This window comes from Macaca mulatta, chromosome 2 (assembly GCF_049350105.2).
Source record: "Macaca mulatta isolate MMU2019108-1 chromosome 2, T2T-MMU8v2.0, whole genome shotgun sequence".
Classification (NCBI taxonomy): domain Eukaryota; kingdom Metazoa; phylum Chordata; class Mammalia; order Primates; family Cercopithecidae; genus Macaca; species Macaca mulatta.
The window spans coordinates 16,904,443-16,919,514 of record NC_133407.1 but is presented as its reverse complement, the minus strand read 5'-3'; the positions used below and the strand labels follow the sequence as shown (position 1 = coordinate 16,919,514).

General features: G+C 36.8%; 1 protein-coding gene across 1 annotated transcript in view; it reads left to right on the top strand.

Moving 5' to 3' along the window:
* The window catches only part of STT3B (STT3 oligosaccharyltransferase complex catalytic subunit B), a 104,374-nt gene that overhangs the window by 63,909 nt on the left and 25,393 nt on the right, over positions 1–15,072 (top strand). The window contains exon 5 of the mRNA XM_001096091.5: positions 2,749–2,848. Within this exon, the coding sequence (XP_001096091.1) occupies positions 2,749–2,848 (100 nt within the window). The remainder of the gene's footprint in view (positions 1–2,748; positions 2,849–15,072) is intronic.

Below are 15,072 nucleotides of genomic sequence, written 5' to 3'. Positions count from 1 at the left end.
TCACTCTAACCTCTGCCTCCTGGGTTCAAGCTATTTCAAGCTATTCTCATGCCTCAGTCTCCCAAGTAGCTGAGATTACAGATGTGTGCCACTATGCCCGACTAATTTTTGTATTTTTAGTAGAGACAGGATTTTACCATGTTGATCAGGCTGGTCTCAAACTCCTGACTTCAAGTGATCTGCGTGTCTCGGCCTCCCAAAGTGCTGGGATTACAGGTGTGAGCCACGGCACCCAGCCCCTAGCTTTATTTTTCAAATAGCTCTGACAAGTAAAATATTTTCCAAGTTAGATTGCATACTCAAAAACAACAGGAAATTTTGCCTGTCATATATCGAGCATGGAACCATGTTTAGATGAAATAAGCTTTTAGTTAGCACTCAATTTTAAATATGATATTAAAAATTAGTTTTTCCATATTGGAGTTGACTAGGTAACTCCTTAATGTTAAAATAATCTGAGTTTTTAACAGTCATTATCTAAACAGTTTAGTGAAGTGAACTTAGAGCAGAGAAATAAGAGTAATTGGAAGTCTTGTTGAAAAGGATAACCTAAGTAAAGAGTTAACTAAAAGGAGAGACGGAATGAGAAAAGGTTGTAGAAAGAATGTTCTTCTGGCCCATTTGCTTTCATTTCACTCCTTAAAGTAAATGAAGGAAAACTCTTAAAATGAATTTATGTGGGTCCGAAAAGAAATAAATCACTGTAGTTAAAGATCATGCATAAGATCAGCAAGTACTTTTCAGAAAATCAGATTTACTTTCAGATTGGTTTCAGCTTTTCTTTGTTCTCAAGTGAAGAGAGTAGGTAAGGTAGCATATTGATATTATACTTAGTTTTCAACCTTGATGTAGTAGATACCTAGAGTCATTACTGAAATAATGGTCATATCCTCTAGGTTAACCTGTAAATTTACCTCCTTTTTTTTTTTTTTGAGATGGAATTTGGCTCTTGTTGCCCAGGCTGGAGTGCAGTGGCACAATCTCGGCTCACCGCAATCTCTGCCTCCTGGGTTCAAGCGATTCTCCTGCCTCAGCCTCCCGAGTAGCTGGGATTATAGGCGTGTGCCACCAGGCTCAACTCATCTTTCTATTTTTAGTAGAGAGGGGTTTCTGCATGTGGTCAGACTGGTCTCGAACTCCTGACCTCAGGTGATCCGCCTGCCTCAGCCTCCCAAAGTGCTGGGATTACAGGCGTGAGCCAATGTGCCCGGCTACCTACTTTTTTTTTTTTTTTTTTGAGACGGAGTCTCGCTCTGTCACCCAGGCTGGAGGGCAGTGGTGTGATCTCAGCTCACTGCAAGCTCCGCCTCCCGGGTTCACGCCGTTCTCCTGCCTCAACCTCCCGAGTAGCTGGGACTATGGGCGCCCACCACCACGCCTGGCTAATTTTTTGTATTTTTAGTAGAGACGGTGTTTCACCATGGTCTTGATCTCCTGACCTCGTGATCCGCCCACCTCGGCCTCCCAAAGTGCTGGGATTACAGTTGTGAGCCACCGCGCCTGGCCCACCTACGTATTTTTTTAAACAGGTTTCTTAAGGTTGGGGTTCAATATTACCTCTTTATTATTCTTTCTCTTCTTTTCTACACCATAGCCTGTATAGTAGTCTTGTTCTGAAAATTAATGATAATTTGAGCTAATCTTTTTTTTCTTTTTAAACAAATGCCATAGAATATGTGCACCCAAGTTATCCGTGGCTCCTTTTAAGTGGTTAGAGCCTGGGGCACATTCTGGGTAGTTGTACTTAGCAATATCAAACTTGTTCTTTCAAATTTAGGCTTAAATTTTGAAAGTAATCAGAAGTCTTTCTGTTAGGACTGGCGCTCCATTAGAGTAACATTGTTTTTTGTGAAAAATAGCTTGTGACCAAGGCAGAAAACTGATGTATGTGTGGAAAACTGATGGCAGTTCTCCACAAGGGGTTCTGAAATATTTTAGGTAAGAGCAGCATTAGTGGAATAGATGTGCTAGCATATAGTCTGCTAACGTGACTGTTGATACAAATGAAACTTTCAAGCTCTGATTATTAGAGGACATCTGAGAGCTTTGATATTAACAAGAGCTTATTACCTATTATTTAGTGTACCAAAAAATTAATTTTATTGGTTGAGAATGGAGATTCTCTTTAGAATATTCATTAATGTAGACCAAAAACATCCTCAGTTATTCTGGCTAAATGTGTATATTGTATAAGCCAAACAATAAAATGGGATCTTGCTTTGTATAAATCCGTTTTTAAGAAAAAAATTTATGCCCAGCTAGCACTTTTTTGAGAAATCTCAAAGCATATTCATGTCATCTGAATTATTTTTAGTTGTCAATGAGTCCTTTCATTGCTTTTACTCTCAGTGACCTTTCTTACAACAAATTTGTAATAAAAAGTGGGTGAAGTAAAAACTTTTTTATTTTCAAAATTTATGATCTATATCCTAAAACTCCTTCTCTATGACAGCTTGTTTACTGACAATTCACAAATTATAATACTCTCAGCTTTTCTATTAAATCTAATTTAATTTGAACATTTCTCCAGTGCATTTGGAAAAGCATATTGGATTTGTGGGATCGTTTTATTTTAATGATAAATAAAAATGAGGAATACGTTCTTCATAGGTTAGTAAGTTCTTATTTAAGCATTTCTCAAAATTGCTAAAATCTTCATGTTTATATTTGCTCATTGTATGTTTAGATTCCTAAATATTTTTAAAAAGTAAAAATAATAAATTTAACTTAGCACTTCTTTTCCTATAGGTCTCTGCTTGGGGTGGTTATGTATTTATCATCAATCTTATTCCACTGCATGTATTTGTGTTGTTACTGATGCAGAGATACAGCAAAAGAGTCTACATAGGTAAGTAATTTGATTTTTGACATCTGTCAGCTAAGAGATGCTTTGTATACATTCTTTTTATTGAAGAGATATTTCTATTTGGTCAATATTATGCATGAAAAGGTAAAAATAATTTTGTGTTCATTTTGCTGTTTATATTGATAAGAAGGTCAGACATTTTTATGTAAGTGCTTTGTCATCAACTTTTCCTTGGTAAGTTGTTTTTTGGATTTTTTGTTTGTTTGTTTTGTTTTGTAGAAATTAGTCTGGGTTTGATATTTGTCAGCACTTTTTCCTCCCCTTAATTTTGGGGAACGGGAATTTTTATCTTGAAAATCATTCACATTTTTTGTATTGAATTCAACTCACTAAGAGATTGACATCCTCAAAGTAAGCAGTTTAATAAGCTTTCAAAAGCTCTTTTTTGGATAATGTACTAATAGATTGAGTCTCTGTTGTCTCTAGAAAAATGTTCATTTTTCTCTACAGGTTTTAAAACAGTATTTTCACTGTGATGCTTAGCGGTAGATGATGTTTTCGCCTTAGATCTCATTTTCCATGATAGGGTTAGAACTTTTATGGGTTGAAGGAATTAGAGAGCAATTGTGAACTGAAACCAGTGTCTTAGTAAAATAATACAATTCTGTTATAATCATGTTGGAAAACAATAACACAAAGATAAATCTTAAGTTCATTTTCAAAAGCATAGTAGCTTGGTTCAAAAGTTAACCATAGATTCGTCATATGACCAAGCAGTTCCACTCCTAGGTATTTACCCAAGAGAACCAAAAACATATATTCATACAAAAGCTTCTATGTGAATGTTCATAGCAGAGTTTATTGTGCATAATGGCCAAAAATGAAGACAACCCAAATGTCTGTCAACTGTATGAAACCATAAAATATGGTATTTTCATACAGTGGTGTATTATTAAGCCATGGAAAGGAATAAAATACTGATACATGCTACAACATGAACCTTGAAAACTTTATGCCATTATGTAAAAAAGCCAGACATAAAAGGCCACATAGTGTATGGTTCTGTTAGTGTGAAATGTCCAGAGTAGGCAAATCTGTAGAAACAGAAAGTAGAGTTTGTGGGAAATGTCCAGAATGGGCAGATCCATAGAAACAAAGTAGATTAGTGGTTGCCTGGGAATTTAGGAGGGGGAGAATAGTGGAGAGGAGAGGAGAGGCGTGGCTATTAATGGATATGGGATTTCTTTCGAGGATGAGGAAATATTTTAGAATTAGATAGTAGTGATGGTCACACAACCTTGTGAATATACCAAAAACCATTACTGGATAGGTTATTAAAAGATAAATTTTATAGTATATTAATTGTATCTCAACAACAACAAAAAAAGCATAGTATATTACATTTATAGCCATTTCAGCATACTTTTTTCATTGGATACTGTGAGGGTAGGTACTATTATTCTCATTTTACAGATGTGGAAATAAGAGGAGACATAATAATTTGCTAAATATCATATAGCTAACTAATAATGGGGCTGAAGCTTGAACTCAGATTTTGGCTTTAAAGCCTATAATGAGCCAGCCATAGTAGCTCACACCTCTTATCCCAGCTACTCAGGAGGCTGAGGCTGGAGTTCCACTTGAGTCCAGGAGTTCAAGGCTGCGTTGTGCTATGATCTTGCCACTGTACTCCAGCCTGGGTGACAGAGGAGACCTGTCTGTGATTGCGTGAATGACTGAATGAATGGCCCATGATGCTAAAATCCACCAAATCTGTGTGCCTCTCATATAAACAAATAACCTTACTGTTGAAATAAATAAACCTATGTATTTCTGTACCCCAAAAACACTATAAACAGTAGTTGGGATCCAGAAAGGAGAATAATAAATAATAGATTAAGCTTTTTTTAAAGTTAAAAGGTTACAGTGAAGGAACTAAGAGGGTGTTTTGTTGTTGCTTTAATTTTAAAAATCTGGAATCTTGGGAATTGAATGGTCAGAGGAATACAAGAGAGAGAAGACAGAGAAATACACTTTATGAAATGCCATGATTCAGGAAGAAGAGTCAAAGGAGATGTCAGAAGTAGTCCAATAAGTATATTGTTAAAATGGTCAGATGGAAGTGTATTCTACATAAAAGTTTAAAATTCAGGCAGTGTCCAACTCCCCTTTAACCTTAGCACCAATATTTCAAAGGATTAGCATTTGAGAAAGGCCTTTGTATTTGGTAACTGGGTTGTTTTTTTTTTTTTTTTTTTTTGGTCATTCTGGAAAAATATGAAATTCATACTACTTTGGTTGACTCTTGAGAGTATTTTGAGAAGAAAGATAAATAAAATGGGTTAGGGATGTATGTGTGTATAAAGCTAATGTTCATACTGTTCAAATTCTCCTCTCTACCCAACTTGTAATCTTTTACTTATAATTATCCGGGAGTATTTTGATGATTTCTAGTCTGCTTTCATAGGGTTTACTTGTAAATGGATGGAAAGTAGTATGATAGAGCAAGTGTTGCTCTTCCTTCATCCAGAGTGTGTCAGGATTTAAGTTCAATTTCTCCTAATTTAATGGTCTTAAAACTATGGAAGCACTGTAAAGTGTTTGTATATAAAGTTCTTTGATTTTGGCACGTAACATCCTTTGTCTTTTGTTCTCCCTCCGCTTGAGCACAAATGTTTAGGTAAAAAAATAATGATTGATAAATGTCAAACTCAAAATTATATTAATTAAAAGTTTAGTTGTATTCTAAGCATTGAATTAAATGACTTGAATTATTTTAAATAATTATGAAAAAATTGTGTCCTCTTTGAGTAGATTTTTTGCATGTGTCATTAAAATCAATTGTAACACAACCACAGAAAACTGTCAAAGTTTATTCACATGTGGAAAAGGAGGCACATGGGAGGTAATGTGGATGTATAGTGGTAGAAGAGTGGCATGGGAAGTGAGCAAGGGAGGTGTAAGAAAAGCTGAGATGGGAGGCCGTCTCTACTTGAAATTTTGGGAGGAAAAATTTAATTTTCTGTTAAGAGATATTTTTGACTTGGTGAATTTCACTATATTGGGAAGTAAATGTTTAAAAATTATGTTATGCATAGGATTCTACTGTTTTAAGAGGAACACCCAAACCTTATGTTGCATTTGTAGAAGGAATGGCTCTTGCAAGAAATCACAGTAAAACTGATGGGATGTGAAGTGATTTAAGCTTTCTAATTTGATTAAAGCTTATCATACTTTGTGTTCATGTCATAAGGAAATTATTAAAGATATGAAGACAAATATAGGGATATTTACTGTGGTATAAATTGTAATTGTGAAAATATGGAACTAACTTAAATGACCAATAGGGGAATGATTTTTTAATTGCAGTGTTGCCATATGGAATATTATGCAGCCTTTAAATTTAATCTTTTTGAGTTTTTGATGACATGGGAAAATGTTAATAAAAAACAGACAGTAAGGATTACCAGCGATTTTTTTTTTTCATACTTCTTGCTGCTTTCCAAATTTTCTGCTTTCCAAATACATACAATGAGTATGTGTTAAGTTTATAATAAATGAGACTTGGTTTTTGGTTTATAGACATAAGAATTTTACCTCAAGGGCTGCATTAACTAGATTAGGTTAGTAATTTAAGCACAGAGAAGAAATCAATTTCTAATATTGATGAATGCTTTTGAAATGTCACTAGAACAGCTTGTTTATGGTATTGTCTATTTTTTCTGCAGTGATGTGAGGAGAGTAACAGTTGTTTTTCATATTATGTCTAAAATGTGTTTTTTGGATGATATTTGCTGGGAAAATTCCAGGATACAAGGGCTGGAAGCTCTGAAATTTATTTTGTCTAATTCTACCGTACTATTGAGGAAATTAAAGCAAATTTCACTCACCATATGTTCATTAAGTGTTGAAAAAATAAATACTGTGTTTTGTGCTAGCCATTATGATACAAAGATGAATTAAAAAACCTTCCTGTAAGGAGTGTATATTATACAATGTAATCAATTTAATAGCATATGATCAAAATGGAAATAGGGAAAAATTTGTGAAAATCAGTTTGGACTTTAACCATGTTCTTTTAAAAGTTTTGGAGCTAAGTCTTGATCTTGAGAAGACAGAATAGTCTAGAAGCAGACTTAAAATTTGTGGTAATGTAACCATAAATAAAAGGTACCATGACATTGAAGGTAAGAGTACATACTCCAGAGTCAATCTAGTAGGATTCAATTCTTGCTCCCTTACTACTGTGTAACTTTGGACAAATTACTGTCATTTGATGTCCTTAGGCCTTAATGTCCTCATTGGTCAAATAAAGACAATAATAGTTATTACCTTACAGATTGTTAAGGATTAATGAGTTATAGGTTAATGTATGAAAGGTGCTTAATAATAGATGAACACAAAAAAGTACTATTTAAGTGTTTGCTTTTGTTGTTGGTGTTAAAGTTATGGAGGAATAGCCAGATAGACAAAAGAGTTCAAGAGGGTAGGAGACATGATTACTGTATTAAGACTGAGGGCGTAAAACCTCAGTGTGAATCAAAGGAGTGTTCCTTCTTTTTTTTTTTTTTTTTAAGTGAAAATAAACTTTCAGCTATTTTTGGTTTTGAGAAACATAATGGAGAAATAACACTTGTGTGTTATAAAGTGCAAAATAGCAATTAAAATATAACCTGTAAGAGGTGTTTTTTTGATAATTTTAAAATTTGATAATAAATGTTGATATGGTTTGGCTATGTCCCCACCCTGTGTCCCCACCCAAATTTCATCTTGAATTGTAGCTCCCATAATTCCCAGTGTTGTGGGAGGAACCCAGTGGGAGATAATTGAATCATGGGGGTGGTTTCTCTCATACTGTTCCATGTAAGTCTCACAAGATCTGATGGTTTTATAAGGGGAAACCCTTTTCTCTTGGTTTTCATTTCTCTCTTGCCTGCTGCCATGTAAGGTGTGCCTTTCACCTTCCACCAAGATTGTAAGGCCTCCCAGCCACGTGGAACTGTGAATCCATTAAAACTGTTTTTCTTTATGAATTACCCAGTTTCAGGTCTTTATCAGCAGTGTGAGAACAGACTAATACAGTAAATTGGTACTGGTAGAGTGAAACACTGCCAAAAAGATACTCGAAAATGTGGAATCACCTTTGGAACTGATTAACAGGCAGATACTGGAACAGTTGGAGGGCTCAGGAGAAGACAGGAAAATGTGGGAAAGTTTGGAGCTTCCTAGAGACTTGTTGAATGTCTTTTACCACAATGCTCATAATGATGTGGACAATGAAATCTAGGCTGAGATGGTCTCAGATGGAGATGAGGAACTTTTTGGGAAATGGAGTAAAGGTGGGTCTTGGTATGTCTTAGCAAAGAGATGGGTGGCATTTTGCCCCTGCCCTAGAGATTTTTGGAACTTTGAACTCGAGGTAGATGATTTAGGGTATCTGGTGGAAGAAATTTCTAAGCACCAAAGTATTCAAAAGGTGACTTGGGTATTGTTAAAAAGCATTCCGTTTTTAAAAGGGAAACAGAGCATAAAAGTTTGGAAAATTTGCAGCCTGACAATGTGATGGAAAATTTGCCGTCCAATGGAAAATTTGCAGGCTGACTGCGATAGAAAAGCAAAACCCATTCTCTGAGGAGAAATGGAAGCAGGCTGCAGAAATATGCATTAAGTAACAAAGAGCCAACTGATAATGCCTAGACAATGGGGGAAATGTCTCCAGGGCATGTCAGAGACCTTTGCAGCAGCCCCTCCCATCACAGGCCCAGAGGCGTAAGAGGAAAACCTGGTTTCATGGGCCAGGGCCAGGGCCCTCCCTGCTGTGTTTTGCCTAGGGACTTGGTGCCCTGTGTCCCAGCTGCTCTAACCGTGGCTAAAAGGGGTTAAGGTACAGCTCAGACCATGGCTTCAGAGGTTACAACCCCTAAACCTCAGCAGCTTCCACATGGTGTTGAGGTGCCCAGAAGTCAAGAATTGAGGTTTGGGAACCTCCACCTAGATTTCAGAGAATGTATGGAAGTGCCTGGATGTCCAGGTAGAAGTTTGCTGGAGGGGTGGGGCGGCTCTCAAAGAGAACCTTTGCTAGGGCAGTGGGGAAGGGAAATGTGGGCTTGAAGCCTCCGCACAAAGTCCCCACTGGGGCACTGCCAAGTGGAGCTGTGAGAAGAGAGCTACCGTCTTCCAGACCCCAGAGTGGTAGATTCACTGACAGCTTGCACCATGCGCCTGGAAAAGCTGCAGACACTCAATGCTAGGCCATGAAAGCAGCCAGGAGGAAGGCTGTACCCTGTAAAGCCACAGGGGCAGAGCTGCCCAAGACCGTAGAAACCCACCTCTTATATCAGCGTGACCTGGATGTGTGAGACATGGGGTCAAGGGAGATCATTTTGGAGCTTTAAGATTTGACTGCCCCACTGGATTTTGGACTTGCATGGGATCTTCAACGCCTTTATTTTGGCCCATTTCTCCCATTTGGGATGGGTGTATTTATCCAGTGCGTGTACCTCCATTGTATCTAGGAAGTAACTAACTTGCTTTTGATTTTACAGGCTCGTAGGCAGAAGGGACTTACCTTGTCTTGGATAAGACTTTGGACTCTTTACTTTTGTGTTAATACTGAAATGAGTTAAGACTTTTGGGACTATTGGGGAGGCATGATTGGTTTTGAAATGTGAGGACATGAGATTTGGGAGGTGCCAGGGCAGAATGTATGGTTTGGCTGTGTCCCCACCCACATCTCATCTTGAATTATAGTTCTCATAATTCCCACATGTTGTGGAGAGACTCGGTGGGAAATGATGCATGGGAATGGTTTTCCCCATGCTCTTCTCCTGGTGGTGAATAATAACTCTCACAAGATCTGATGGTTTTGTACGGGGAAACTCCTTTCGCTTGGTTTTTATTTCTCTCTTGCATGCCACCTTGATTGTGAGGTCTCCTCAGCCACATGGAACTGTGAGCATTAAACCTCTTTTTCTTTATAAATTACATAGTTTCAGGTATGTCTTTATCAGCAGTGTGAGAACAGACTAATATAAATGTATATAATTGAATAAGTGTGTATAGTTGAAAAAGTCAAATATGTACAGGGTTTATAGCAAATAAAATGTTGATTTCTTGTTTTTTGTTGTTTTTTTTGGGGGGGGGGGGTTGTTGTTGTTTGTAGAAATGGTAGAGGAGATCTTGTCAAGTTGCCCAGGGTGATCTCGAACTCCTGGGGCTCAAGTGGTCCTCCCACCTCAACCTTCCAAATTGTTGGGATTACAGTCATGAATCACTGTGCCCAGCAGCATTTTATTTAATATAGCTAAGTTTTATTGCCACAAAATATTTGGGATTACACCCCATTATTTACAGTGATATTCAGTATGTAATTAAACAAGTAGTTTTGATGGTTTTGATCTAAGGTATTGAAAACAGTAAGACACTGTACAGTTTTATGTTTGTGGCAGATAAAGTTTTATCAAGACAAGAGATTACTCTTCTACAGATGGAATATATTACTTGCATTAATTGTTTTGCCTTTACTTTTTATTGTACCTTCAAGGTAAGTGAGCCAAGAGCAGACAGGCAAACAGGGGACTATAATAAGTACACTCCTCCCCCCCGCCATTTTTTCCATAGATTTTCATTTAAAATTAGAAGTTTCAGTGTTGGTTACATAAAGTGAGTTTTCAAGGTGAGTGTTTGTAACAGGCATTGAAGCTAGTTATTGGGGAGAAGAGATGGGATTTTCCTTAGATCGGTTTACGGTATTTATGGATCTTTTTTGCAGCTTTGCCAGTGGATATTTTAGAGGTTATTGGGGTTGGGGGCAACTGAAAGTTCAAACACAAAGGCAAGATGGTATTGCTTGCGCCACCTATGCTGCTGATATGACTCATTGTGTAGTTCACAAGGATTAGTCCTCCAGTATCTCCTTGTATTAAAACTCAGGATATTTAGAGCAAGGATCTCACCTATGTTGTAGCAATAATTATTGGCCTGATCAAAAAGGCTTTTTCAGTGAATAGAAACAGTCTTCATGTTCTACAAGCCAAAAAGATGTAATAAATCACTTGGTACTCTTATTATCTAGAAGAATAGACCTGAGTGAGATTTCCTTTAAAGGTCTGTTCTTCCCATTGAGACATGTGTGTTTCATAGTCCGGAAGAATTAACTCCTGCATAGAAGTAGTTATGAATTCTTCGTGATATCAGTTAAATGATAGTAGTAGTCGACATTAAGAAAAGGATGTGTTGGCCAGGCACATTGGATCACGAGGTCAAGAGATTGAGACCATCCTGGCCAACCTGGTGAAACCCCATCTCTACTTAAAATACAGAAATTAGCTGGGCTTGGTGGCGCGCACCTGTAGTCCTAGCTACTCTGGAGGCTGAGACAGGAGAGTTGCTTGAACCCAGGAGGCGGAGGTTGCAGTGAGCCGAGATCATAGCACTGCACTCCAGCCTGGCAACAGAAAGAGACTCTGTCTCAAGAAAAGAAAAGGGGGAAAGAAAGAAAGAAAGAGAGAGAGAAAGAAAGAAAAGGGTGTGTTGAGAAGAACCGAAACGTTTTCAGTGGTAGCATGACTTGTGGTGACAGGATTTGTGATATCCTGTGGTTTAAATCTTTTTTTATTTTGTGTGTGTTTCACTTTCTTCTTTAAAAGTGAATTAAATTTGCTAGTAGTTGGTTTTTACTGCTTCTTGATTTGTTAGGTATAGTCACTACTTAGCTCTAGAAGTTACTGAGGATCATTACCTAACACCTTTTAAGTTACATAAAAATTGTATATTCCATGAGTTTTTCATAGTCTCCAAACACACCCACACACACACACACACAGAGAGTACATTTGTAATTTCACTATATTTTAATATTATTTCATTAACCATTGCCAGAATTAAATGAATTGTTCCCACGTGGTAGAACTTAAACCAAGATGTACTTTGTTTAGATTTGTTTTTTCCTGTTATATTATTTTTTTCATTTTAATTATCAGTACAAGATACACTTGCTGAGTTTTTTTGTTTTTTTTTTTGGTTTTTGGTTTTTTGGTTTTTGGTTTTTTTGTTTGTTTTGAGACAGAGTCTCACTCTGTCACTCAGGCTGGAGTGCAGTGGTGTAATCTTGGCTCAACTGCAACCTCTGCCTCCTGGGTTCAAGCAGTTCGCCTGCCTCAGCCTCCTGAGTGGCTGGGACTACAGGCATATGCCACCACTCCTGGCTGATTTTTGTATTTTTAGTGGAGATGGGGTTTCACCGTGTTGGGCAGGCTGGTCTTGAACTCCCATAGTGCTGGGATTACAGGCGGGAAACACTGCACCCAGCCACGCTTGCTGTTTTAAAAATGTTGTGATTAAGTATCTCTACTGAAGTGTTTTGAACAAGTAATTTCTTGCTGCTTTTACAAGTCTGGAGTTTGTAAAATAAAAGTTTCAGTGATTCATTCTCAACATAGTTTATAGTGAGCGTTGTCCTTGGAAAAGGGAAATGATTTTTATCATTATGTATGCCTGTTAAGTTAATCATATATTTCTCTCTGCTGGTCAAGAAGAATCAGTGTTTTGTGTTTTTTTGTTGTTTTATTTTTTAATCCATGTTTCTTACTGTTCTTTACCCTGCATATCTACCAGAGTTCACATTAACCAAAAGTGATTACAAAGAAGTAAAATATCTTTAGTATTCAAAGCCTTCATAAGCCTTTAATCATATTTGTTTATAATAAAGCAAAATTGGTTGGATTTTAAAGTATTTACCCATTGTGTTTCTTTTGGCTGATACTATTTTGGTTGAGAGAGAGCAAAGCAATTCAGAAATGCTAATGTGATTTAACATGGGTTAAAGTTAATGGGAATATAGTATTTGCATAACCTTTTCTAACTTTATTTACATAAAAACTATAATGATAACTTAAAAGTGTAAAGAGTATTGTCAACCTAAGCTGTAATGCCTTGTCAGAAAGAAGGTACTTAAAGATTGCTTTGGGGAACAGCAAACTTCTTCAATACTTAAAATTTCATTTAAATTTGAGTCAGATTTTTCAGTACCTTTTCTTTTACTTGAGCACATTAAGTCAAGGGCTATGGTATATTCTCTATATCAGTCTCATCCCACCCTTGGATATAAAATACTTCCAAGAATGTAGACATCTTTACGTTCTTTTGAGAAGATTATTACTCATCTGTCCCAGATTAGAGATTTTCTTTGGTTAAGAATAAACGAGAATAATAATATGTGTGTGTGTGTATATGTATGTACATATCTTTCTAATGGTAATTTTTTATGGAATTTTTCTCACACGTTGGAATTATGATCTGCAGTAATGAATGCCAGTAACTGTGCATCCACAGGATGGCAGTGTGGTAACATTTTCATGGTGTAATAAATGATTTACAACACTATTGGTATCATGCATTTCCTTAGAGCTCACCAGTTTGATGGAATGCTTTATTCTAACTTGAAGGGTAAGAAACGTAGGTTTACATGGATGGATAGAAAGTTGTAATAGATGGATATAGTAGTTTAGTCAGGGTTCTTAAAGAGTTCATTGGAAGGAGAATTGGTAGAGAATGATGGCTGTGGGTTTGTCTTGTTGAGGTCTTCTGAGAACACTAGAGAGCAGTACCAGACATTAATTACCTCTTCATTGTCCATGTCAAGAAGAGAAGAGATCTTAAGTTTTATAGAGCCTTACCCTCCACCAAATGTCACATGACCTTCCTTCCTAATATTATGGTTATTTGTTTACCATCTCTGATTTTTACCAATTTATCTGACTCTTAGAGGATAGGATTGATCTTAAGATTTTCTGCTTTTAGAATATATTGACCATACTAAAGTTAATGTTTAAATGCATAAATTGAAGGGGTAATTTCTGAACATGTATTAGATGCTATAGTACAACGTCTGGCAAAAAGCATATGTTTTCATTTTGCAGTGGAGATTGTGTTTATTTATTTATTTTGAGATAGAGTTTCACTTTTGTTGCCCAGGCTGAAGTGCAATGCGATCTCCTCGGCTCACCGCAACCTCCGCCTCCCCGGTTCAAACGATTCTCGTACCTCAGCCTCCCAAGTAGCTGGGATTACAGGCATATGCCACCATGCCCAGCTAATTTTTGTATTTTTAGTAGAGACAGTGTTTCTCCATGTTGGTCAGGCTGGTCTCGAACTCCCAACCTCAAGTGATCCACCTGCCTCAGCCTCCCATAGTGCTAGGATTACAGGTGTGAGCCATCGCGCCTGGCCAAGATTGTGTTTAAGAATTGAGTTACTTCACCATTTCTTTTACTCAAATGTATCTCATTTCTTATTTTCTGTGTCTTAAAATGTAGATTTATAAATGATATTTAAATTGAGGTATAGCAATATATGTGTAATTTTACAAATTCAAGCAGAGCAGTCAGTATTAAGCAAGGTATTTGTGGTATTTGACATATTATCTGGCAAGCAATCTTCAACTTTATTTAATGGAAGTACAGGTTGAGTACGCCTAATTTGAAAATCCAAAACTTTCTGAGTGCCAATTTGATGCTCAAAGGAAATGTTCACTGGAGCGTTTCCTGTTTTGCATCACCAGTTTGGGTATGCTCAACTGTTGAGTATAATGCAAGTATTCCAAAAGTCCAAAAAACGTCTGGTCCCAAGCATTTTAGATAAGGGATGTTCAAACAGTCTATCCGTGTACTGAAGAGTACTATCACATAAAACGTGTCTCTCCAATATGTAAACATCTCAGGATCAGTGATCCAAAAAATGTAAAAAATAGGGACTTGGGTCCAGTTCTTTTAAAAGTAAATGCTTATGTTTGGAATGTTGCAGATATCACATTTATCAAATTTGTTTCATTGGTGCTGGTAAGTAGGTATGAATGAGACTAATTGGGATAGAGGAAGTTTCAAGGTAAAATACTGTCTAAAACTTGTCTGTTTCTATTAGTTTATTTAGCATTAACGTATGTTTACCAAATAATACAAATTAAAGTCCCACCTGGGCTTTTTCATTTCGTGATATTTTCTTTTTCTTGAACTCTCCATCACTCTTATTATTAACTTAACCCCCAGTGCATTTGCTTCTGTATAAAGTGTTTTCTGCTTTACTAATGACAGTAAATGTCTCTGAGAAGTTGCATGAAAGTGCCCAATTGAGAGTATTGTCAGGTCTACTCTTCTTTTCCAGTATGCCTGGAAATGAATTTGAGCAAATGTCTAAGAGGAAACTTCATCTTTAGTTACCAAACGTGATTGCTAAAATTTTTACATTGTCAAGCAAAGTGTGGCTCCATT